Source organism: Acanthaster planci, unplaced genomic scaffold (genome assembly GCF_054643075.1).
Source record: "Acanthaster planci isolate LZ-2023a unplaced genomic scaffold, COTS_SCS Contig7, whole genome shotgun sequence".
Taxonomy (NCBI): domain Eukaryota; kingdom Metazoa; phylum Echinodermata; class Asteroidea; order Valvatida; family Acanthasteridae; genus Acanthaster; species Acanthaster planci.
This window is the reverse complement of record NW_028257631.1, coordinates 97,102-123,100: the sequence shown is the minus strand read 5'-3', so window position 1 is coordinate 123,100 and position 25,999 is coordinate 97,102. Positions and strand designations below refer to the sequence as shown.

Below are 25,999 nucleotides of genomic sequence, written 5' to 3'. Positions count from 1 at the left end.
GGTTTGGGATGCTTGGTGCCTTAGGTAGAGAGGCTCATAAATTTTTCAACTATAGGTTTTCCCGGCCAATTTCAGAAAATGCTCAATTGAATTTGTGAAATAAATTTCAATTTACATGTAGCATAGATTTTGAAAACGACTTAAAATCTGGTTTCATATTCGTAATAACAATCATTCAACTTTGTTTTGCATCCTCCAAATAAATGAATGTGCATTTAAAAAAAGAGGTTACAAGTACGTGATTGGGATTTCAGATCGACATATTTGTTGCCAATTACAACAAATATGCATTCTCATTCGCTGAAAATCTGTCTTGTACCGTGACCCTTCAAAAGTAAGTATTCATTTTCATTTGCCGTAATTTAAAATCGTAAAATATACATTCAGTTGATCAGAAAATACAAGGTTACACACATCATGACACCACGTTGATAATAAATGTCATGTTACTCATGAATGCTTATAGTGTTTGTTATCAAACGGTGAGAATATACAGGGTTTCTATGATTGAAAGCAGCACAAGAAGGAAGGTTCCCTCAGCGCTGCTGTTGATAGGTTTCTTGCAACAGTCAGTAGTTTTAATGACAGCCTATGGTTTATTCAATCATGTATATATTCAAACATTTAACCAATCAACTAAACATGTGTAAACATGTGTAAGTGTTAGGACACAAACAAATTCCATTTCTTGACCAGGCATACACCGTACCTTAAATAACACAAAGGCAAAATTGCCTGCATATTGTGAAATAGCTTGAGTTCAAATGAAGATGAATGAAGGATGGCAGAGGTGCATTCAATTTCAAGCAAAAATGAATCTCAATACACTAAACCAGTGCAATATTAGGAAACTGAACACCGACTTTATACGACTGAATGCACCTCTTTAAAATAAAATTTTTCTTTGTTCAACAGAAACAGGGATTTGAATGTTTGTTCCATTTCGCTTGAAAACGAATGCTATTACTGATTCCTTTACACATTTTCCAAAATGGCAGTGGAAAACCTATACTTTTTCTGTTTTCCTTTTGACAGGATCTTGGAGAGAGTGTCATAAAAAACATTTTGATACAAGTTTGGACTCCATCGGGCCCTGCAAAGCAAAGAGACACTGATTTAAAGGGTGTTCTTATTCCTCTGTGAGGAATAAACAGAGCCGGGCATTTTGAGATGTTTTGGGACTTTTTGTACATGTAATGCAGAGCAAACTGGGTTTTTTGTACACGTAAATGAGTGTGGATTTTGACTGAAAAGCTTAAATCCATATTTTCATAAAATCTTTGTTCTTATTCATGCCTTATTTCAATGAAAATTAGATTTTGGCTTGTTCCCTATTTCAGAAAATGAGTTCCCAACTGAATAGCACCCTCACTCATTTATGCATGTCCCTACGTTCCTTCCTCCATGCTACAGGCATGGAGGTAGAAACAGTTGTTTTCCCAGAATAATATGGTCTTGCTCTACTGAGTGGAACGTTGGTATTCCTCTTTTTCGATTTTGGGCGGGACGATCCCGTCCAAAATCGAAAACAAAATCAAAAAAGAGGAATAGGCCTACTACCAACCTACTAATAGGCCTTTTCCAATCATGTCATGGTGACCAACTTTCATGTAGACCCATAAACAGGGCCCGGCGTATGCTGCTAACTTCCCCCCATCCTCGCCTTTTGCTTGGGAAGAAAAATGCTGCCTGCATGCAGTTTGCGAAATTTCCCATCCCCAACGGACAAATTTTGGTCCGACTTCAGGGTGCAGCCCACTAATTCAAGTGAGAATTTCTGGCCAGCTCATTAGCATTAAAAGTGCCCCCCCCCCAACAGTATCTTTTGAAAAAGGAGATTGTTTGGCCCCCAAAATGGTGAGATTGTGTAAATCGTTGCCGGGATGAACTCCCTGGGTCTTTGAGCTTTTATATGAGAGCAGAAGGGCTAAAAACTACGGTTAAAAAAATGGTCCTAAGTGCCCGAGAAAGTTGAGGGTTGCCACATGAAAAACTGGCTGCAATCAGACGTTGGACTCGGAAAAATGGGGGGTGATTTTGTTTTGTGGGAATAATTAAAAATGTAATTGGTTAACCCACACAAAATTGAAAAGAAATTGAAAGATAAGTGACCAGACAATAATTTAATTTGTGTTTCAGAAATCTCAGGGATGTTGGCGTGCATGCTATTGGGCCCTGATTAGTGCTGATTTTACACTGTTTTCAATGGAGCTTGAATTTTGAATTAGTAGACTGGACCCTTCAACAAAACTGACGGCTGTTTTGTGTCACGTCACAGAGAGCAAGCCGTGTTACATGTTCAACGATCGCCGTATTAAATGATTAAGACTGGATAGGCGTTGCGTAATAGCTGCGACACAAAACAGCCTAACTTTCCACGATCGACAGGTACTCTCGCGGATCTGAACTAAATTCGTATGTACTGAAGTCTGAGTGCAAACTAGACAGGTTCTCCGTACGGGTTACCGTGACTTAAACATACAAAGGAGTCTGTGAAATGTGCAATTCAGGATAAAATTCGTCCGGACGGGGAAAACGCTTACTGCAGGCGACATATTTTCCTATCCTCCAAACAAGTATTGAAGTAGGCCTAAAAGGAGAGTTGTCTGCAAATAGCAACCTAGGGTGTAGTTAGCAGCGTAAGTATTAAAGTAGTGAGCATACTGGTGCGATTTCAGCCCATAAGATCCAGCGGATGCATGTCTGATTATATCCCTGGACATCCTGGATAAACTTGATCGGAAGAAATCACTGTTTCAGTGTTAATCGGGACTGGGCCGTAGTATGTGTGACGAAGGAGTAGGCTTGCAAGTTGCATGGTGATGTACATGTAGGTTATGGAGCTATATATGCCAATCACACATATGAAGCCAAACCACGGTTCACAACCATGCACAATGCAAGACATCTTGATGCTCAACCAACCATAAAAACTTCATGTGTGAAATTAGGCTCCAATAACATTTGATTTGGGCTTTATTTTCCTTTAAAAAAAAAAACCTCCCTGCCCACAATTCCGACCCGTGATTCGAACCCACACCCCATGCATCACAAACTATTATGCCGTAACCGCTTGACTACCGCAATTCACACAAATTGATGGTGTTTTTACTGTTGATATAACAATGAAGGGCTGCAACGCAAGTCTAATACACATTGGGCATGTGCAATACAAACACAACCATCATGGTTTGGCTTCATACGTATGGTTGCATATATATCTCGGTTATGCCAGGATACATGGTGTTCAATTACCTTTACTTAGCAACCTGTACCTATAATAAGGGAACAAATTCCACTTTTTCAAAACACTATCTAAAAAAAGTTGTTGGTGATATCCTCTCAATGAGTTTCATATCACAAATAAAGAGAACAGGGCATTTGGTTTTGAAGGAAACTTTGGAGTAAAACTGCAGCGTACATGACCAGATGACTGCCCCGAAGAGTGGTGAATGACAAATTAGCGAATGTAGTCTGGACCTGGATGGAGATTTGTTTTGATGAATCCAAAATGCCTGAGTCAGGTAACCAGGCGAGAAACAAAATGGCATGATTCGACTAAGCCGAGCAGTTGTCTTTTTCCAAACGTGGGTTAGAAATTTGTGGTTTTCTTGCTTAAGTATTGTCAAAACTTACCTAGACTAAGCCTATCAGGATTGAGTACATGCCCTAATGTCAGTAAGTTTGATTAAGTGAACTTTGTTTCCTTATTATATTATAAGAACAGGGTGCTAAAGGTAATGAACTCCCTACCCCAGGTGGACTCCCTGACCGTTCTACGTTACGGAGGGAGTCTAGGATATAAAAGGTGAAAAATCGGGTGAAAAATTTTGTAACTGAAATTTTCAACACTTCTATGTTTTCCAAGGAGCCAATTTCATGTCTGTAACTCCTATGCGTCCTTATCTCCATATGTGGTAGGATAAGAATTCAACACCACCAAAGGCAAAAACGGGAAAATGAAGTCTGAAGTAACATTAATTCTTGCCATTGTGGTACGCAGGTTCAGCCGTTCTCCAGTGCAGTAGTTTGTACTCCAGTGCAGTAGTTTGTACTGTGTATGCGCACAACTACCTGATGCACGACGATTCCGAGCTGCGTACACGCACATCAAAACTACATGTTTTGACTGAAACCGAAACTGAAGGTCTAACCGAATGCACTCGTTTCGAAAACAAATGTGGTTCTCAGCTTGAGTTCCATTAATCTCCATGCCGAGTACACATGACATCGGGCCGGGCAAGGCTGGGGCGTGGGTTGGTGACAGTTGGCCTAGTTACCTGCATGGAAGCTGAGTTTACTACAGCCATTACGGGAAAGCTAAAATTCATGATTTGTACAAAACTTGGCCATTTTTTAGCATGTATTATGTGTTAACAGGTGGACTTAAAATTGACAAAAGGTGTCCACAAAATTCAATAGAAGTTAAGGGACTCCCGGCAGTTCCGTGTCAAGGGGAGAGGGTATTATCCAGCAAGGCTTTGGCGCTATTTCTGTTGCTAGCAATTTACTCATATTTGTCCATTTTAAAAGTTACACCAAATATATTTCTTTTAGAGATGGAGAACTTTTCCAGAACACACTGGCACAGATAAAGGAACCTTTTAGGGGTAATCAATAGCTTAATAGGGTGTTAATTGGTCAGTCTGAAGCCCCCGATATGACAAAAATGGAAAGTTGGGCAAGTTTCTGATAGCGGCAGATGAGTTAAAACGGGGTGACCCAGTCACGGCCTCCGTGGCAACAGGTGTGCAATAGACCTTCACTGGAAATCGCGCACACCCCAGTGCATGCACGCAGCTCGGATCCCTGTATGTGGGTGCACTTTACAACTCAAGAACGGAATGAATTACGTCCACAAATTTAATGTGTTCTCTCACTTATTTTCCTCGATTTTGCAGTCCATGGTTTGTTCTGAAATTCCTACCCCCCCTGGTGGATAGATAAGGTCAGGAAGAACTTGTAAACATGAAAAATTAGTTTCTTCAGCAAGGTAAACCAAGAACAAACTAGAACTAAGTTTGTGGTCGTTTTGTACAGAAGTCTTAGAACCTGGACGTCAGTCGTAATGAAATGAAGACAACATCCAACCTGGGCTAATGAACTCCCGCGGGCCCTTTTTATGGGTCTTACGTGTACATGAAGTGTAACATTAGCAGATAGGCTAGCGTTAGTTCATGGAGTGAAGCCAGGGTTGCGTTCCACACAAGCAAACAATGTAAACGTTGCATCTTTTACGCACACATTTTCAAACTGGAACGTGTTTGGTGTCAAGTACATGTATAGGCAGTGTTAGCAAACTTTGGCAAACGCTCTAGAATAGTAGAAGAGGTGTTAAGCCTAGTGAAGGTTAGCAGACTTTTAAAATAGATGGAAGCTGAGGACTAAAGTGATGGTTATAACTCTTCAATCGGGCCTGAAACTCAACCTGAAAGGACGAAAGTGTGGCAAATCGAAGGAAAGCAACAAACTATAATTCAGCTTGATTTTAAAATGTTTATGGTCCGAGTTTGTAAATAAAATGGCCCCTAATATGATTTCCTTAGCAGATGGCATTTTCCCCTGCACAACTCACACATAATCCAGCAATCTTCACTCTCAACTTCCTCTGAACTCATTGACTTAAACTAATTTCCCAATCATATCAGAAACCAAATCAGGAACATTATGACAGTCGTCGAGTTGGCCTATAATAAATTCTTCAAAATTCTGGCAACACCAAGTAAGATTAACGCTGCTGTCTTCTGCCATGTGAACAAACTGCAGCGTACATGTATGTACGTATACAGCATTTGGCACATTCCGGTCCATACTGGTAGCATGATGCACAGCATTCAAACGTTTGCTCAAATGCTAGCGTAAGTTGAACGCACCCCTGGTTTCCATATAATGTAAGAAATGCAAAGAGCAAGGTAATCAAGACTACAATGCAAGCATATACATGTAGGGACCTAGTCCATGGGCCAGAGGCCAATATTGGTACCACCTTTGGTAGCAAAATCTAATAACACATTTTTGGAAGGTTTATACTTGTACATGTCTGGTGATGCTTAATTGATGTGATAGCAATCCCAGGTTGGTAGCTTTTTGGTAGTAAATGCCCACTTTTTCCTTAGCACTTGGATAAGAATACAGTTTGTGTCCTATACAAAGCACACCAAACTCAATTTATGGTTCAATATAGTGTTGGTTGAAGTCTGTGGTAATTATTGAAACATTTTGAAAAATACCACTATAGTACCTTGTATCTGAGCATCATTGTGGCCGACGGGCGGGCCTGTGCTTCATACAATGTAGGCCTATGCAGTATTCATGATACTGGGTAGTGTCTTGAATGAATGCATAGGTTTTTGTAGCCCCTACATGTATCTCAAGCACACTTTCAGAATATTTAGATAGAATACAATGCTAAATGATACAATTGTTTGACACGACAACTTGTAGGGTGTGGAATAATTTATATTAATATGTCATTAATCTGGACATTTAAATAAATAAATAAATAAATAAATAAATAAATAATAATTAAATTTATATTGCACTTTCTCCGGGACACCCCTACTCATAAGCGCATTACATAGTTAAAATAGTAATTAAAATTAATATAAAAAGACCAGCACAAAATAAACTAAAAAATTAAGAAAAAACTAGAATGAAACAACTAAAGTATCATTAGTTGTATTTACCGTAAATATTTTAATTGAAAGAACTCATAACTAAATCTGTAAATACATAGCAAGGAATCTGCACAGTATAAATAAAAAACACATACCAGATTATCAAATTAAGATAGTATACACCACACAGCAGTAGCTCCTTCCGCAGAAGTTACACGAACATGTAAAAACAATACAAGGACTAAGAATTACCAAATGCTTGATTAAAAAGGAAAGTTTTAAGTTTAGTTTTAAGAGAATACAATGAGTGGTCAAATCTCATGTCCTAGGGCAAGGCATTCCACAACCTACGTGCTGCTGAGATGAAAGCGTACTGGCGCAGTCTCCAAAAGGGGACCGCGTTTTCTCATACATGCATATACTGTAGCAATTTTCATGGGCCCACGCCTTTCACAAATTCACGTCAATAGTCATTACAAAATTCACTTTCATGTTAGCAGTTGCAAATGGGGTTAAATTAATTTTATTTCTGCATATGGGCTGTCTGTCCACTCCATTTGCCATTTTTGTCGTTGCCATCAGAATCATGTACATGTAGTTCATCCTCAGCATTGTGTTTCTTACACATTTCTGCACATCTTTCTGGTTTGTGCACATTTTGGGTTTACACATACATGTAAGTTAAGCAAACGGTTTACAGTAGCACCAAGCAAAAAATCTCTTTTGTATTAAATTACCAGTATGTGTGGTTCTGAAGAGAACCAGAGGGTTATTGGTACTCAACGTTTCAGGCAGTGCACGGTATCTCTGTTCGTGGTCAGTGGTGAAGCGATTTATATGGTGTCCAGAGAAGGTGAGTTGTGTAGACAATGCTACATGTAACTCGGGATCTAACCCAGGTGTACTCCAGCAGACCATGACAGAGAATAGTACAGAGGAAGGCCCATTGGGTGGAACATGTCCTAGGGTATTGGAGACCTGTCGGACTGGAGTGTGAGGATGGGTCACCAACTGTCACTGATGTTGAAACCGATGTCTTAGGGAACTGTGATATGATCAAGGATTTTGATTGCTTCCCTGATGAGGCGAGGGTACAAATATTCAATGCTGGTGATGAGTTCAGCTTGGCTCCAGTTGACCTGGTGTCTTTGGTGTGGAAGTACTTGATGATGGAAGACTCTTTGAGCTCTCCTTTCCTACACAGGGCCTTGTGTCCATTGCATCTGGTAGGGAGGTCGCTGCCAGTCTCTTTGAGGCATCTGTCACATAGGCAGAGGATCTTGAACACTCCTGGCTTGTGCTGAGGCCTTGTGTGAGGTCAGGAGATTCTGCATCTTCAAGGGGCTGTACGGGACAATTGAATGCATACATATATCATGCTAGTAGAAGATTTGCTGGATGTAATTGGAAATACTGCCTAGAGCAGGTTTGACACTATGCTGTTACCTGGGTTATTTCAGGGTTGTTGAAAAATTTAACCCCGAGATTACTTGAGTAATTGGGAGTGCTCACACTTCACTTCTCAGGGTTAGAATTCTCCAGGTTAACTGCCTCAAAATGCAACTTTGTTTGTTTCATCAAATAGATACGACGGTGCATTATTTTCATATGTACTTCATATAAAGGTCAGTAACTTGTCTTTCTGAGTTAAATTCTTATATACTATTTGGAAGGCACTAGTCTTGACCTCATGCTGGGCGTGTGAACATACATGGCTTCATCAGCATAAGTTTTTTTAACATGTACACATCTGGACACATCAACACTTCTATTTCATTATCTATGGCGAAACAGGCAAAACCAAGAAGAAGTACAGTGTATAATCAACACTAGGGGGTTCCAATTTCATAACAGGTGCCATTTTTCTACAATGATGTAGTGTAGAATCATGTGCACCTGATTGTGTGAACATTACCCGGGTTGGCACGAAAGTGGGTAAGCTAAATTGCGGGTTGAAGTTTTGCAGTGTAAAACGGATTCTCAAGGTTAGTTCCTACCTGGTATGAACCACTACCAAGGTAATTTACCCGGGTAAGTTCAGACTAGTGTGAAAAGGACTTTTGTAGGGGAGGGTAAAGCCGGTTTCACACTTGTTTGGCTTTACCCGTGTAATTTATTCACCCGGGTATTTGTTCATATCCAGGTATAAACTTACCTGGAGAATTGTTTCACCCTTCCAAACTTCACCCAGGATATTTAGCGTACCCACTTTCATGCAGACCTGGGTAATTGTAACCATGTTCACATTTCAATCGGGGCAACCCGGAGATAATAATAATAAATAATATGTACACTGTGCAGCCGATGTGTATGTACATGTAATTTAAGCACAGACGCGTACATGTACCCGTGACATGTCACGCAAGCAGCATGAGGTCACAACTTGTGCCTTGCAAATAATAATGGTGTTCGTATATCAAAAAGACTAGTTACTAGTTAATTAGACTGGTGTCCTCTGTATGAAATAAAAGTATGAATACGATGAGATACCAGCCACAATGGACATTGGCAGTGCCTGCCTGAGGCTGTGGAGCTGAGGACAGTGCTGGTTGTGCATGCGCCATCCTATCTATTCGATGAGAAAATCCGCATTGAAGGAAACCTGGCGAGCATGCATACTACCAAAGTAACCTGGAGAATTGTCTCAAGGCCACCGTTAACCCTGTGGTTGATGGCTTAACCCACCTCGCGAGTAGGGTTAAAAATACCCATTTTAAGTGGGGTTTCGAGGCAGTTAACCCTGAGAATTTCTAACCCCGAGAAGGGCAGTGTGAACACTCTGAATTACCCGGGTATTCTCAAGGTTATTTTTTTCAATTACTCCGAGAAAACCCGGGTAGAATTGTAATGTGAAACCTACGTAATAGAACAAGGGGCCCTAACTAGTTGTCTTTGAGTTTAGGTGATTCTTCTGCCAGAGGTGGATCTTGGGTCTTGCGTCTTGATTTGATTTGTATCCATTCTGATACAGCGCTGTGCTAATGTGATTTATATCGTGGGTGAGATGTTCCTCGTGGTAGACCTATGCTCGATGAACAAGGGCCCAGCCATGCCAGTTGACATAAGTTTTGCCCATTTTCTTCGTAATGCTTAAATATTACATCCTTGTGATCAATTAAACAGCTGACCATCAATGAAATGCATGAAACTTGAATATGGGTTTGGCATCATGAGGTCAATCTAAAAGGGTATTTTCCACAAAAAATCACAAAGTTTAGAATGCTATTTTGTTTATTTTTGAGTGGAATGACATCATGCACGGTGTCCTTCTGTTCATATCTACATCACAAACGACCCTATTGAAACCAGACTTACATGTAACTTGGACTAACGTTTGTGACCGTATAGTCGCGAGGTCCCTACCTGTACATGTACTTTCGCCACCTACTTTTTGTCAAGCCTCACTGGTTTTCACAGTAAGTGGGGAAAAAAGGGACCTGGCAACTACATGTATACCGTCACGGACATTAGCTTTACTGTGTGGAGCATTAGTAGGCCTAGGCCTACTCCTCTTTTTCAAAGTTTGACCAATCCAACACAGAATTTGAAAAAAAGAGTACTAACACTCCACTCAGTAGAGCTACGTGTACCTGGACTCTACAAATCACCTTATTTAACATTTGGACATTTTGGAGTCCAAGTACATGTACATGTACCTTCCATATGCTTTCTTTTCCATTAATTCATTTCACTCATAAAAGCTTTAACCCCGGGTCAATTATTCCCCAAAACAGTCCTAAAACTGTCCAATGCTCCCACTTTCAGTGGGAATCAAAGATTATAATGAAAGTGGTTTATTTCCTCACATACAGTATTAAAAGAGAAATTTTCCATTGAAATCAGAAATGGTTCCTGACTGATATAAACCTGACAATGTTCGGTAGCTGTGTACATGGAATGCCAAGGCGAAATTAATTCAAAGCCCTCACTGAAGTCCGATACAAAAAGAAAATCAAGACTAATCTATTTTGCTGCTAGACACAATGAAATTTATGAAAGACTAAAATTTGTCATGCGAGACGCAACATTTTAATTCAAGGTTTAATTTTTCATGCATTACATTTTCTCATGGAAGATGCAAAACGTTCAGGAAAAATTGAAATTTCGCGCAAGACTCAGAGTTTCATGCGAGAGTATTTTTCTCATGGAAGATCAACATTTTTCAGCAATATTAAATTTTTTATGCAAGATTGAAATGAAAAGTACGAATTGAACAACTTTGCCAAATTTGACAGTCATTGCTGAATTTAAATGTTTCTCGTCGTCAAATTCGACTACTATAACTTTTAACCAAAAAATGAGAAAAATACGCAAATGATGGATTTATTAATGTCAATATTCATTTTCAATTCTTGACTTGTTAAACTCAAGTGTCTGTATGCGTAAATATAAAATGTCTGTGTGGTGCTGGCTGCTGCTAACCTTCGAGGAAAAGCCACTGTTTTTAGAAGACTAAAGGCACCTTTCCATATGCGCATCAACATTTGTGCCAAGTGCTATGTACCTGTCACGGTTGAATGCAATGCGCATGATGTTCTGTTAATGGAGTTGATTTTTGTGTCTGTGAAAATGAAATGCATGAACGTATCGTATACGCAACGCAACCAAAAACGTACATGCTGGTATGGAAAGGTGCCATAAAGATGTGTTATTGTAGCCAGGAAGTTAGTGGTTTTTGTTTTCTGATTAATTCAGTGTTTTCATTTCACCGAAAATATGTATGTAATTTTTATTCCTATAAATATCGTAATTCACCATGTATTTCATTTTCCATTTTCTGCTTTATCAATCCCTCTGAGCATGTTTGTGTCATTCCTCAATGCTTTGGGTTTGCTGTCTATGTTTTCCTTTCTTTATGTTTAAAACAGATCCGCACCCCTTCTGCAGTGACTTGGAAAACCATGTAGGTCTGCAGAAATTGTTTACCATGAACCTAGTCAGTAACAATCTACAATCAGCAGAACAGCATGCAGAGTGACTTTGAGCTTGGCCGATGAGTATTTCTAATTTCAGCAGAAAATTTCTCTTTTTATCCCATATGTGAGTAAACTTTACCACCTTCATTGTTATCTTTGATTCCCTCAGAATCCCAAAGACAGTTTCAGGACTGTTTTGGGGATGAATTTGGAGGATTTTGACTCTGGTACAAGCTATTTTGAGGAAAGTACTTGGACTCTACTATTGCCTGACCATGTCCAAATGTTTTAAAAGCCAATTTGTAGTGTCCATGTTACTCAGACTTACTTGCTGAACTCCACAAGTCATTACTTTGTCATGTCCGTGTGACTTGGAGAGTATGACTTTTTATAGGTTCGTAATGCTGTAGGCTTTTGAGTGCAGCCCAGTCATGCCAGTTATGTCAAATCATGGTTCATAAAAAAAAAACTTTCTTAATCAAATTTTGCCAAAAAAGCAGTCGATACTAGGCCTAATCCATATCTATTTAAATCCAATGACCTACATGTACGTGTAAGGGTTCCAGATCATGTAACCAACTATGTTGGGCAAAATTTATAGCTTTTACTCACCATCCTCACAATCTCCAGATGAAAAATGACCCAACCACATCCCACATTTCACGTGTCTTACACACTGTGTATGCGTCGGGTTGATGGTATATACATGTACATGTGTATCAGCTCAACCACTTTGGGAAGCAGGGGATGCCCCTCCTTTACTACTGTAAACAAACGGGTTCACGTATTAAAATTGGATTATCACAACATATTACACAGGACTATTCCTTCCCTATTCAGCTTTAGAGTACAGTGCACATTCTCCAAGAAAGACACACCAAGGACTGTCACAAAGTGAAAATAACATTCCCTTCCCACCTCTTGAATACGAAGTTGCAATGACAACCAGTATGTTGTCACTGAACCAGACTAAAATTTGTCATTGTAAGAATTTCTTGGTCCAAAAACAGCTACTGTGTAGGTGCCTGGCAAAAGTACCATTTTATTTGCAGGTGCCAGGTAAATGTAACGTCCATGACAGTATAGTCACCAGGTCACTTTACCACTTACTGTGAAAATCAATGAGACCTGACAAAAGGTGGCAAAATTAGAGACCTGCTGACTACATGTACAATGTGAGCCCCGTGAAGGGCCACAAGCGGAAACAGGAGGTGCCTTTGGTCATCACTGCACTTTGCAGGTTCACAAACAACTGACATGTATGAAATGCAAGCATTATGAGTGCGTCACTACCAACAAAATGAACACTCCTGACCCACATGGCTCTTTTGGGTGATTCTTAATTTTTACTTTCCTGCAAAATCTGACAGTAAATGTCTTGGTGGTTTGAGTTTTAAGAAATTAGTTTCTTTTGCCATACGTGTATTATCGTCACATACATGTATATGTACATGTATACATGCATGCATCATATTGATGGCAAAACAGTGTAGCTTTAGGTTTACTTAAGTTGTTTTGTTATGGAGACTTATGGGTACATGTACCCAAGTTCTTTCGCTATAAAGAATTGAAGACACAAACAACATAAGGACTGCAGTGTACTTACAGCAGTTATAATAGCAACATTGATGTTCATAGCTTGACATGGACGTAGAGTGTTTTGCAATCAAAGAAATAAAGTAAAGACTTTTAAACAGTGTGAGATGGGTGGTGCTAAAACGTTACAGTTGGTCCCAAGTAAATTTTGCAAGATGGCCGAGACCGTGAATGCTGCGAGATTTAACCAATACCAAAATGTGAATGATGACTTCACAAAATGGGTTGACTGCAGTCATTTGAGTGAAACTGTAATTGCATGTCTACATTGCCCCGAAGCAGTTGACCAGTGGTTGGATATTACCTCCCCACACATACCCTATTAAAAAAATTTCACAGGACTTATAATTTAAGTATTGATATCTTACACTTGCTGTTACGTGCCTGAATATTTTTGCTTTGAGTTTCTTGAAGAGTTCCACATCCAGCCTCTATAATTGTGAAGTTTCATTAACACCAAGTTTGACAAGGGCTGGAGTTGGCACTCTTGCTGTTCCCTTAGGGTTCTGAACAAGACACTTGTTTTCTAACTTTTTTGTGTTTATGAAACATAAAAATTGTGTAAGGCCAGACACAGAACTCTTTCTATTAAAGTGTCTTCAATGTAATTTTGTTTTTATAATTTGGGAGAACCTGTCCTCTTTTCATGCCCAAAATGGTATGACTACACAGTTTCTTGTTAGGCTTCCCCAAAATGATTAAATAACATGACAGTGTTGGAACACAACTGATTCTGTAAAGTATTGACATACATGTATGAAATACATACTGCAAGAAGTAAAAAAGGTGAAACAACAAGCAGTAGTATGTAATGATTTCTAGTTATACTGTCTAGTATTCAATTGACATGTAAATTGCTTTACTCCTGACTGTCTGACTGTAGATTTTGAGGTCTGTCATTCCTGTCAGAAAATTGAAAGGCAGTGGAAAGTGTACCATCAGTGATGAACTGAGGATTAATAATGGCAGAGAAAAAAGTGCAAAACTGGCTAACCGAGTATAAGGTATGTGATGTAACTTGGAAATGTCTACACATACTAGCCGTTCGTTCAAGTAGCAGATTGATTTGTATTTAAGGTAAAATGGGTAATGAAGTACACATTTACATAGTCTTTCTCTTGTTAACTTAAACAATGTCACATTGTATATGTACATGTGTCACTTTGAAATTTCTGTTTTATATTTGCTTGTAAATGAACACAAATAGTCACAAATTAAATTCTGGTTGCAGTTGATAGATCCATGGTTCAACCAAGATTCCTGCTCTAAGTATTGAAGTATTTTGCAAGTTTTGTCAAAATTTTAAGCATGCCTATTTTTAAATATTACTAAATCTCAACCTTAGTAAAGATTGTATGCATGCAAGGGTCAGTTACGTACAAGTGTAGGAAACTGTACGTACATGAAGCTGAATTCTTGGCTACCTGAATATGCACAGTAATTCAGTGCCAGGATATTGACTCTGAACATTTTTTCAACGTTCATGCATTTATAATGTGTATTTGGTTTTTAGTTCATAGATGGAACAGATGTAGCAACTTTTTGTGGAAAGATTAAAAATGATGTACAGCTCATCAAATCAATTTATGAAATTCTTCAAGAGCCTCACTCCAGTGTAAGTATGCTAAGACTAACTCCCAAAGCTTTTAACCAGAAACTTTTCTGATCAAAATGTAATGTGATTTTGTGAGTGGGCACACATAATAAATTTTATGATATCAGTTGAAGGCAAATTCTATAGGGTTTCTGGGTCAGGAAGATAGAGGAAGGGATAAGTAACAGAAGAACTATGAACCTCAACTTACATGTACAAGGCAGATTTTATGGGTTAGCCCATGCAACAAATGATGCCAAGTATACCAACTCTTCATGGAACCAGTGTCTACAAATACAAGTACATGTACATTTTCAATACATGTATTTGCACATATATACATGTCTACATGAATTATGAAGTTGAAGTTACTGAAGAGAATTTTTTGTACAAAAACTCTGTTTGTTATTTGTTTCATCATTACCATGTCTTTGGATGTTAAAGTTCATACTTCTTGTTTGTGTACACGCACATGTACATGTATGCTTCTACATGTCAAAGCAAGAAAGAACACACATTTTAAGGTACATGTTCATATTCTTGATTTCACTTTTAGCTGCAGGAACCAGTATGCGGCCAGTTGTATGAATTTTACCGCTCTGGACACTTTGAGCTGAAGCGCTTTTGCTTGCACTTTGTTCCAGCTGTGATGTGGATTTACTTGCGTGGACTAGCACTACACAAGGTTGGATCATATTAGTTAAATTGCAACTAAATTGACCAGCCGAGATCTGGCCCTGGATGAATTCAGGCTTGATTGTGAGGACCAAGGTTGAGTTACATTATATATTGTATGTAATAATAATGTTACAGCATGTATGAGATGCAGGTCATCTGCCATTCACAGGCATTGATACATGTACATCTACATGTATGTTATCATTTCCTCTGCTCATCAGGCTCACAACGTCCGAACATTTCTCAAACCTCAGCTCCCTGGGGAGTATACAGTCCAGTGCTGCCATTTGAGGCTTACATTGTTATGATATTGTATATTCATAAACACCTCAGACCATTTCCCTATTCAACAATGCACAACATGACTGTGTATTAACACTTGATAATGCCTGCTGTAAAGATTTGATAATGCCCGTTGCGTAAAAATGCTCTGGCGCCTGGATACGATACTAGGCCTATGCTGGTTACCGGGGTACCCACCTGTCACTATCAATCCCGGTTCCATTTTTTCAGGCTGGGTACCGGTAAAAAAGAAGGGAAAAATGTAAATGACCGAAATGACTTTTGTGCTGAAGTGGTAGTGCTTACTGTGTGAGTTCAGTAACAGTATTTTTGTATAAAACAAAATTGAAAAAAAAATATTTTATGGTGGGATTGATGTCGTAGCGAGAATGGACCTGTGTAATATACATGTAGCAGCGGTACTACACATGCTGTAAGTGGCGATCATGCACAAATTGTGTTGTTGATCAGCCTCATATTATTTGATCGTAACCAAAGCACTGAATGTGCTACATAAACACAAGGAGTCAGAGAACCAGCTTAGTTTTTGATACCAAGAAATGTACCGTAATTGTTGTCACTTTTAATTTCAAAATTACTTTTAAATTAAAGCAAAATAGATTTCCTCAGTGATTCAGTGGAACTGTGGATTCTGAATCAAACAAAAAAGCAGGAAGGATGTTTTGTGCACTTAAGCCTTTCAGATCTAAGTGTTTCTTTCTTTTGAAAAAAGGGAAATATTGACCAATTATAATATAGTCACCCAGTCAAATGTATCCTTGTTGAAGTACTTACACAGTGCAACTTGAACCTCAGGGGAATGGAGTTATTCTAAAATTTCTTTCAATTAAAAAAGACCACTTTATCGTACTACCTTCGTGCAGCAAAACTTTTGTAATAGTCTTGTTTACAACGTGAAGCGCTGCACATTAGTCCTGTTTTTCACTTGGATTTTTGTCACATGACCTTTCCTTTTGCAGTCACATGGCCACTACAGTGTCAGCAATTGGACTGTCTGAAGGGGACTACAGTTGGGCCCGTTGTAGCAATCAGGCTAGCTTCAGTGGCTTAAAAGGCCAGGATTTGTTGCAGTTTCAGATAACGTTGGTTTATGCAGCGTGCATTGTCCCAGTGAGAAAAGAAATGCGCTTGGCAGTGATGACTCTTGACCCTAGACTTACGAATCTTTCAATGGCATTTGAAGCATTTTGGTGGCGGTTCTTTTTATTCAAAAACTTCAAAATAAGGGGATATGAGGGTGTGGGCATTGTTCTGGTTACGGTGGTAATTTTGTACTTAAAAGCCTGTTAACCCATGACATCCATATTCCGTAGCACTGATCTGGTCCGCACATACGTTCTAGTCCATCTGTGCATGTGTATTCCACATGTATGTGGTCGTGCAGCATCTGGGACATTTCCTTTGTGCAGTAGCTGGTGTGACATGTAGGTGGTTTGCAGATCTCTCGCATGTTTTGATGTTCATGAACAGTTTTGGTTTTTTCTGTTTCATATACTTACAAAAAGAAGACTTTGCAAATTGAGGTAACAGTTTCATTTGATAGGTAGGAGAGATTTACCCTGACACTTAGAATGATGTGCTGCTTCTTTCCTATGTACGAAAAAGAACCCTGTTTCGAGCACATGGTCCAATGCAATGGTATTTCTAATTAATTTTTCTTTTTTACGGGTACCCAGGTTGACAAAAAATGGGTACCCAGTTCCAAAAATAGCCGTAAATCCACACCCTGATACAAGACAGTTTAATCCATCCCCATGGCCAAGAGTCTTTGTGCAACGCAGTATGCAGAATGCACCACACGTGCACCAAGTCCATATTTGGAGATTCTTGGGACAACTTGAGCAAGGAATATACCATGAAATGAACGACGGTGTTCTGGAAAATGAAAGTAAAATTTCTAGAACAAAATCATTGAAATTCTGTCATATATTGACTTCTTTTGACTCTCTGACAAAAAATGGTATCTATGAATGGGAATAATTATTTGTTTGGCCGTTTAAGATCGGCCAAGCACATATTATTCCCACATTTCCATAAATAAGAACATTTTGCTCTACCTTGGGGGATAGCCCTACAAACTTGTGAATGGATGAATTACTTTTACAAGTGTGACACAACTTAACATTTCTGAGTATACTTTCCTTGGTTTTGCCATCCATAGTTGTTTCTTGAATTCCATAATGCCCCATTCTCGGTGATAAGTACACAAAGAAAATTTACATTGTACACATTGAATTGGTTTCTTCAACAAGTATGCCGATGATACCATGGTAATGTTTGATGGCATGATCCCTGAAAATATTGGATCTAATGTGGTGCATGGTCTTGAGTTACATGTAGTTAAGTGGAGGTTGATGGTCCGTAAACTTACGCTTAATGTTGGTAAAACTAAATTCATGATTTTTGGTTTCCACCCTGGGTTACCTACATACATGTTCAGATTTAATTAAATGGGAAGTCAATCGAGAGAGTTCATTCATACAAGTATCTCGGGAATATCCTGGTTGAGCATCTGTCTTGGTTCGATCACATTGATGAAAATCTCCATGAGGATGGGATTTCTACAACGATCCACTAAACCCTGCCTTCATAAACCAATGTTTAAAACCATAAGCAGTGCCATGATGTGATCTTGCCTTGATGCAACTATTGTGACATTGCCTGAATGGGATGTGCACATTCCTATGCCGACAAGCTGCTCAAACTACACAACCATCTTGCCAGATGCTCACGTTTCAAACTGTTTTTAGCAGTGACTCAAAGTTTTCTTGAACTTTATGAAATAGTTCACACAGTTTCTACTTGGGCTTTAAAAAGTGGTGGTTACTTTTTTTCTATTTCCTTGTTGGTGGGCAGGTGAGTTCAGTAATGACACATGGCAGTGCTGTTTATAGCATATATTGTACATGTACTGAACTTTAACTACAGGCTTCTATGGTGTTTCTAGAACTCATGAAAGAAGTATTTCTGACAGGTGTAATATGGTGTTTGTTGAGCAACATTGGGGGGTACAATTAGCAAAGGTTTGCAGCTGCTTGTATTGATCAAAGAAAGCATTGTAATTGTTCATATTCCCACTGAAAAGACATGTAGTGCCAGGTTTTGCAGCATTTAATCATCATTTACAAACTTGCAAGTATTTAAGTGCAACACGTGTATCTGGAAGGAATGCATGCCAGAAGAGTGAGGTATTTTGAGACTTGAAGGTGAAAAATTAAGTCCCCATGTACCAGTACATATTGGATGCAATTGTATGGGTAGAGTACATCATGGCAGATCCTGCATACATGTACAATGGCAGTTCACATTCCTGAGCATGAGTGTTTTTCCTGGTTAACAATAAGTTAACCATAGATACATATAAGATGGTAAACAATACATTAACCCTCCTTTTGTTGTAACCATCAAAAACAGTCAAAAATTCCTTCCACTTGATTCCCCCCAGTACACAGACACATACATGTATAGGAAATTTGACTGGTTTTGACTGATAGGACAACTGTGTCAAGAATGTGTCTTTGCATAGGAGGGTTAACTATGGTTAACCATCCTTCTGCATCATTTTGTGTACATGCATTTCAAAGTCTCTGTTAATTGAAAGTAAGTTAGTATTAAAGGTCAAATTCATGTTTATTTCCTACATGTAAGGTACAGTCCATCATTTGCTGGTATCCAAAACAGTTACTGAAAAATTTATTATTTGAAAGCATACTTGGGTGAAAAATGCTTATGTGACTAAAACACCTTGTGAAATGATTCTTTGTGGCAATGCCTTTTTTTTTTTCTTTTTCTTCCCAGAATTACGGTAGAGCTGAGAGTCTCTTGCTTGGTATCTATAACATGGTAAGCAACTTGTCAATCATTCACATTGCAGTAAGAGGTACAAGTAGATGTAAAAAATGAACATGTAGACAAGCATTTCAGGTGCAGTCCTAAGGCGAACTTCACAGAAATCATCCTCACAAATATCCTGGACTTTTGGCTGCCTGTAAAGCAGCAAGCTCCCTTTCAACCACCAGCTAAAGCCAACTTGGTGTCATCGATTTTATGATGCATTATGACACGCAATGTCTTAAATTATAGATAGCATGTAACATGAGATGGGAGCTTAAAGTTATTTTAAGGGATTTGCAGTAAGGCCACATGAAAAAATAGATGATGATTGTCCCTGCCGGCCCCTAAGAAATACACCTGTCCCAATTTATTCATTTGTTATTTATTTATTTTAAAAAAAGGAAAAAAAGACCTTTTGGACGATCCCACATTCTGTTATACGCTTTGGAAACGATACTTCCAGAAATCGCTGATTACTCCCAACCATCTACACGTACAAGTGCAGATTGTGTGGCAAGATCAAGCCAATGGGAACGAGGTTGACATTCAACAAACTGTTAGCGTGTTTGTGTGAGCCGCATTCGAATTATTGGCTTCCATTGCGGCCAAATACATAAACCTATGAAAAATAGAGCAGCTGGTAAGGCAGCAACCACCACAGCTTTGTACATTGCAGTCGTAGCCACAGTATGTAATTTGGATGTGGCCTCAACCCTTGCTGCATCCTGGGTCATTATTTAATAGTGGAGACCATTCCTAGATACAAATTCCACTTCACAGAGCTACAGTACTGAGACCCTCTCTGAGAAAATCCTCCTGTTTTCGCCTTGCTGTACAACCCCTGTTTCCTTTTGTGATGAATGACTTGCCTGTGTAAAACCCTTTCATGAAGGAGATAAATAAAACTCATTTAATTGAGGAAACTGCTCTTTATTAAATATTTTCCACTTTATAGTCCTCACTTTTAAAAGCAGCAATGGGAATGTGGAAGCGTGAGTAGAGCCACATGCCACCGAACAATGAGCCTTTTCACTGCGTAGATCAAAGCGTGCAGAGCACGCAGGGCCACAAACCGAGAATTTGCGGTTTGGCAGGTGGCCTTCGTGGCCAAGCGAGGCTGGAATTCTTGGAGTTGGCTTTCGGAAAAAAATTTCCATCGTCAAGGGGTTAAGGTCATGTGGGTTGTTTGGGTCAATTAAGGTAATTTATTTTCTTTTTTCTGATTTTGAAAATTTTGGGGGGAAAATTTTGCTCATCTTTCTCTAATGGTTGTTCACTCTACATGTATTATTCATTGTGTCAAAAGCATATGAGACAGGGAATATTGGACATATGGGAATACCATACTTTAATTCCACTGATCATACCAACAATTTGTTGCATGACTATCCATCATTACACTTCAGTCCTACTAAAGATCGTACACTACGTTGAATTTCATAAGATTGACTCTTAGCTCATGGAGAGTGAACTCTGGGGTCTGCTGACTAGGATCATGTTATCACACAGAGGAATCTCATGGAGTTCCAAGTTGTTTGACAAGTATTTGTACACATATATGTGATGTGATCTTCATGAGTTACATGTTTAACTGCAGGAAGTGGTTGAACCTGATGGCATTTCTAGAATAGAGTCCTTCACTGTCCCTACTCTTGCAAAGCCATCCATTTATCATGAGGTATGTTACCCTGGTGGTAAGGGGGGGCGGAGGTGATTGTTTCATTAAGGTCAAAAGATTTAAACTTCATACACTTTTGTGGTGTGCTGAAAGTTTAAACATAATATAATATAAAACTTGAATGGAAGTTTTGTGAAAAGAAAGTGACGTCCAAAACTTAAGATATTCAATTTTAAAAAGTCCATTTTTGGCAGTGTTGAAGAGACCAACACAAGACTAGACCAGGGCCCAAGAAACAAAATTGTTTTGCTAACATTGTACAAAACTTTGCTTATTGGTAAGTGTATATCACAGCAAACATTTCATGGTTGCTGTACTTAGCACAAAAAAGTATGCCAGCATTGAGATTTCCATTGTTATGTCACCGAGTTAAGCAAATTTTTCCTTCAAGTGCCTTTTGCTGTGTTTACTGCTTTAGGGTCCCCATGAAATACCGGTACACTGAGCCTCTGTTTGTGTAAACTTGAGTGCTTCTCAGTGCCGTGAAATAGGGCCCAGACAAAACCATCACAAACAGCAGGGTGAACAATGACGTGTACTGCCTTCAACCTGCCCAGATTACCAATACTACTTGCATAGTTCCCTAGACCATTACACCATTTGCTAAATTTTCATTCCACCAGTAGTGCATCCTCATCTCACACAATGCCTAATGGAATGGTCGCCATGTTCTTCTTTTTCTTAGTGCCGTTACGAACGGACATGTTTTTGAGAGTTTTTGTTCACTATAAGTTCTGTGTCACTTCTCAATCAACTACTACTTCCTAATAAACTATTCTTGATTGTTATAAAGCTTGTGGTAAGACTGTTCCTTTTTTGACACCTTTTCACTGCCTTTTGTTATCGTTGTGCATGTATAGGTGTGTATTGTCTCCATTTGTGAGTGTAATAAAGCTTACGATGAGACTTTCTTCCGTGCCACTTCTACATGTACATGTATATGCAGTCATTGTACTGCATTTATGGGTGTGCTTTTTTAGCATCTCTTAATTATGACGAAATAAAGATTGTGCTAGAATGTCACCTTTCACTGCATTTACATGTAGTTATTGCTGTATGTGCGTATGTGTTTTTCTTTTGTTTCTATCTCTGTATATGTGTTATGTTAGGTCACGCATTCACAGACCAGGAGACTTTGGAACAAAGTATGGCTAAGTTGTCAGTGGCATCTTCCCATTACCGTCCTGCCAGGGATTCTGCGTTACATGTAGCTACAACAACCGGGCCCGGGCCCATAGTCAGGCTGCTCAACCCACTGTGCCTGTCCTGAATTCTGGTGACCCTCACACAATGGCACCCCCCCCCGATGGGTACTCAACACTCTTGCACAGGGCTGCAAGCCAGACTTCACAAGTCACCCTCTGTCAAACACGATCCTCTGGCCGACTCCTATCCCAACCGACCAAGCCAGACAATGAACTTTTGCATCGGAGATAATAGACCTTCTCCAAAAACAGGCCATCCTGCGGGTCCCACATTGCCTCATGAAAAAGGGTTTTATGTCTATTTTCTTCCTCAGCCTGAAGAAGGAGACCGGGAAAGTGGAGATCAATCTGAAACCCCTCAAGTTCATTTGACCAAAGAGGTTTTAGATGGAGTCTCTCGTAGTCTCGGTGTGGACATCCTTGATCGACTTGAAGGACGCCTACCTACGTATTCCCATCCAGACTGACAATCGCAAATTCCTCCGGTTCTCGTTCTCTGAGAGTATCACCAGAGTGGTAAAGACCGTGGGAGTACACCTTTGTTATTCCCACATCCTCATTTTCCTGTACATAATTGGCTAATTATTGGCTGCTCTAAAAACAAGGCTTTCGCCGCCACCGAAGCCACGTACAATCTTACATCTCCACTGGGACAAATCCAGACCACTCCATCCTAGAAACCGACCTACCTTGTGGTGACCCTTGATCTCTGCAATGGTATTGCCATGCATGCGGATGATCTAGTAGACAACCTATAACAGTGCTTCACCATGTTTCAAGAACAGCAACAGGTGAACACAAAGAACATGGCTCCATCTCCTGGGGTTGATGACCAGCCTCATAAATCTGGTCCCCTGGTGTTGTTTCCCCATAAGGCGGCAGGCCTCTCCAACTTTTCCTCCTGACTCACTCTCATTAGCTCCAATAACAGGATGATAATGAGCGAATGGTGGTGGTCAGTGAAAAGACAATGAAAAAATGTTCAGTTTTAGAGGTGGGAGGAAAACCCTGGATAAATGTTTCAGGGAAACTCACGGACTCAGGTGAAGACTGAAAACCCATTCCACATGTGTACGGAGCCACATTCGATTCCAGGCCCCCAAAGGTGGTAGGCGAGGAAAGAAACACTACACTAACCTGACTAACTTGACAAGCTGAGCAGGGACTCTCTTAATTTGCAGATCTTGATGTCAGCCCTGGCTCTTCCACTCTTCCAACCTTTGGGGTTCCTCAATCAACCTTTTGGAACTACAGGCAGGCTCCAAAGCCCTCCTACACTCCCACTCATCCATAGAAGGCAAGACGATCCTGGTCTGATCAGACAATGCAACAGCCATCGCATATATCAACCATCAGGGAGCACACGCTCCCCTTGGCTGTGCCTCTAACGTGGTATCTTCTTCACTGGACCGTAGAACACTCCATTGGTCTATGATGAGCCAAATACATTGCCGGAGTGGAGAACAGCCTGGCGGATGCTCGCTTGGGGCGTGGTCTGTCCTATAATAGTGGACACTTCAACCTGAGGTAGTCAAGACACTATTCTATGTGATCGACAGTCCTCATGTAGATTATCTTTGTGTCCCACCTAAGCACCCAACTCCTGACCTTCTGCACTCGATATCCACATCCCGGAGCATGGGTAACCAACGCACTACACGTCTCCTGCAAAGGACTTCTAGCGTACACATTCCCATCTTTGTCACTCATCCCCAGAGCACTGTCAGGACAGGACAGCTGTTGCATCCTCCTCATCGCCCTGTTCTGGCCGAGGCAACCATGGTTTTCCCTGCATAGTCAGACTACTAGTCAACATTTCCCTGATCCTACCACTTTGTCTGGATGTCATATTCCAACCTTAGTCTCACATCCTGCATCCGGACCCATCTCACCTACACCTAACCTGCTGGACATTGTCCAAAGATCGTTCCAAGAGGTAGGCCTTTCTCGAGACACTACTGCCTTGGCCACCAGGGGCCATCAGTTGTCAATGAGAAAGATCTACAACAGCCGAATATGGCATTTCGATTCATGGTGTAAAGGCAAGCTACAGATCCGCCAAGGCACCTCTTTCAGTCGTAGCTGACTTCCTTATGCACCTTTTCGACTGGCCTCTTGGTGTCCACGATCAGAAACTGCCATTCAGCCACAGCGGCTGTCCAGCGAGGCTTCTGAGGCAGTTCGACCATCTCTGTCGCCCATTAACTCAGTGATCCATCACCTTCTGAGGGGAATGTTTGTGGAATGCCCTTTGTCTAAGAAACTCATCCCGTCCTGGAACCTACCGGATGTTCTGCTACTCCTGGCTGGCCTTCCGTTTGAACCTTCTAGATAGGCCTCTCTCAGGTTTGGGCCTTCTCATTAAAGTATCAACCTGGCTTTCCTCCTAGCTGTTGTTACTTCACAAAGGGGCTGTGAAATCAAAGTTCTCTCCATATCAGATAGCCACATAAAGGACGGTGATCATTTAGATCTGATATGGAAAGGGCCCGATCCTAACCAGTCGGGTATTAAACCAGGCTGATACTCAGCCTGCCCTAGTCCGGTATACAGGCTTGTCTGACCTGTGCCCTTTGAAGTCAGTTAGGTGTATCAGTTTATTGCCCCTCAGAGTACAGCAAGAGCTGAACAAAAGAAGACTTTAATACCGGATTAAAGCCTGCTAGCAAGAGTTGGCTTGACGTGGATTGGATTATTTTGACTATTAACACATGCGTTGTTTGAAACTTTGTAATATTGCATATCTCGATTCTTTTGAAGTAATGGGTATTAAGAAAGAATAAAGAGTGTTTAACTTCCTAAGGTATGCAGTGCCAGCGTTTGCATCGAGGTGTGATATTTTTCAAGTGTAATGCTGCATGCAATAAGAGCACTCCACCAATGTTCTGGATCGGGTTTGGTCCAGAATTCTTAGCTGAACATTATTTTCGGATGAGTACCTTCATGTTCTGACTGCCGGGTGTACCATCGTACGTAAGCATGCAATATCAGCGATTTTCGGACATGCCTTCGCTCAAACGACATACCTTTCAACGAAAATAAGCACTAACTCTTTTCAACTTCCATTAAACCAAACGCGAACAGACTGACTCATTTATATACGTGTTAGATACTGTGGCAGGAAAAAGTTTATACATTCTATACATCCGATAACTCAAACCATAGTGGATAATAAATTCGAAATTCAAGCCAACGGAAGTTCCCGAGTTTTGCTCACACGTACATGTACATGAACAGGAAACACTACTGGCCTCCATGGTGACTATTGGAGACATTTTAAGTGGTTGTTTCTTTATTTCCAGTGATCATTTTGAACAGAACAAAATCCCAGAATAATTCATTTATATCCAGGAATTGATGCCTTGGGTTTCAAAGGCATTTGAGAGCATTTTTTCAGTGACCTCGGACATCATTTTTCATTCAGAGGGTGTTAAAACCAAAAGAATATAGGTCACAAGTAAATATATCAAACAAGGGGTACATGCATAAGAGTCACAGGGCTAGCAAAGTATTGGTAAATGTGTTGGTTTAAGGTGGAATTGTTTGCAAAACCGCATGGCAGGGGCTTTGATGTGCCA

General features: G+C 40.0%; 1 protein-coding gene across 4 annotated transcripts in view; it reads left to right on the top strand.

The window, feature by feature from the left end:
• Window positions 1–2,493: 2,493 nt before the first annotated feature.
• Window positions 2,494–25,999, top strand: part of LOC110989774 (hyccin-like) — a 34,481-nt gene continuing 10,975 nt past the window's right edge. The window contains exons 1-7 of one of the 4 annotated variants that reach the window (XM_022254392.2): window positions 2,494–2,639; window positions 11,486–11,657; window positions 14,013–14,133; window positions 14,643–14,744; window positions 15,280–15,408; window positions 19,503–19,547; window positions 21,136–21,216. In XM_022254392.2, the coding sequence (XP_022110084.2) occupies window positions 14,092–14,133; window positions 14,643–14,744; window positions 15,280–15,408; window positions 19,503–19,547; window positions 21,136–21,216 (399 nt within the window). In that variant the 5' untranslated portion in view covers window positions 2,494–2,639; window positions 11,486–11,657; window positions 14,013–14,091. Of the gene's footprint in view, window positions 2,640–2,670; window positions 2,831–11,485; window positions 11,658–14,012; window positions 14,134–14,642; window positions 14,745–15,279; window positions 15,409–15,449; window positions 15,483–19,502; window positions 19,548–21,135; window positions 21,217–25,999 lie in introns of those variants that run through there. The other 3 variants (XM_022254394.2, XM_022254393.2, XM_087131659.1) reach the window with 3 other exon arrangements.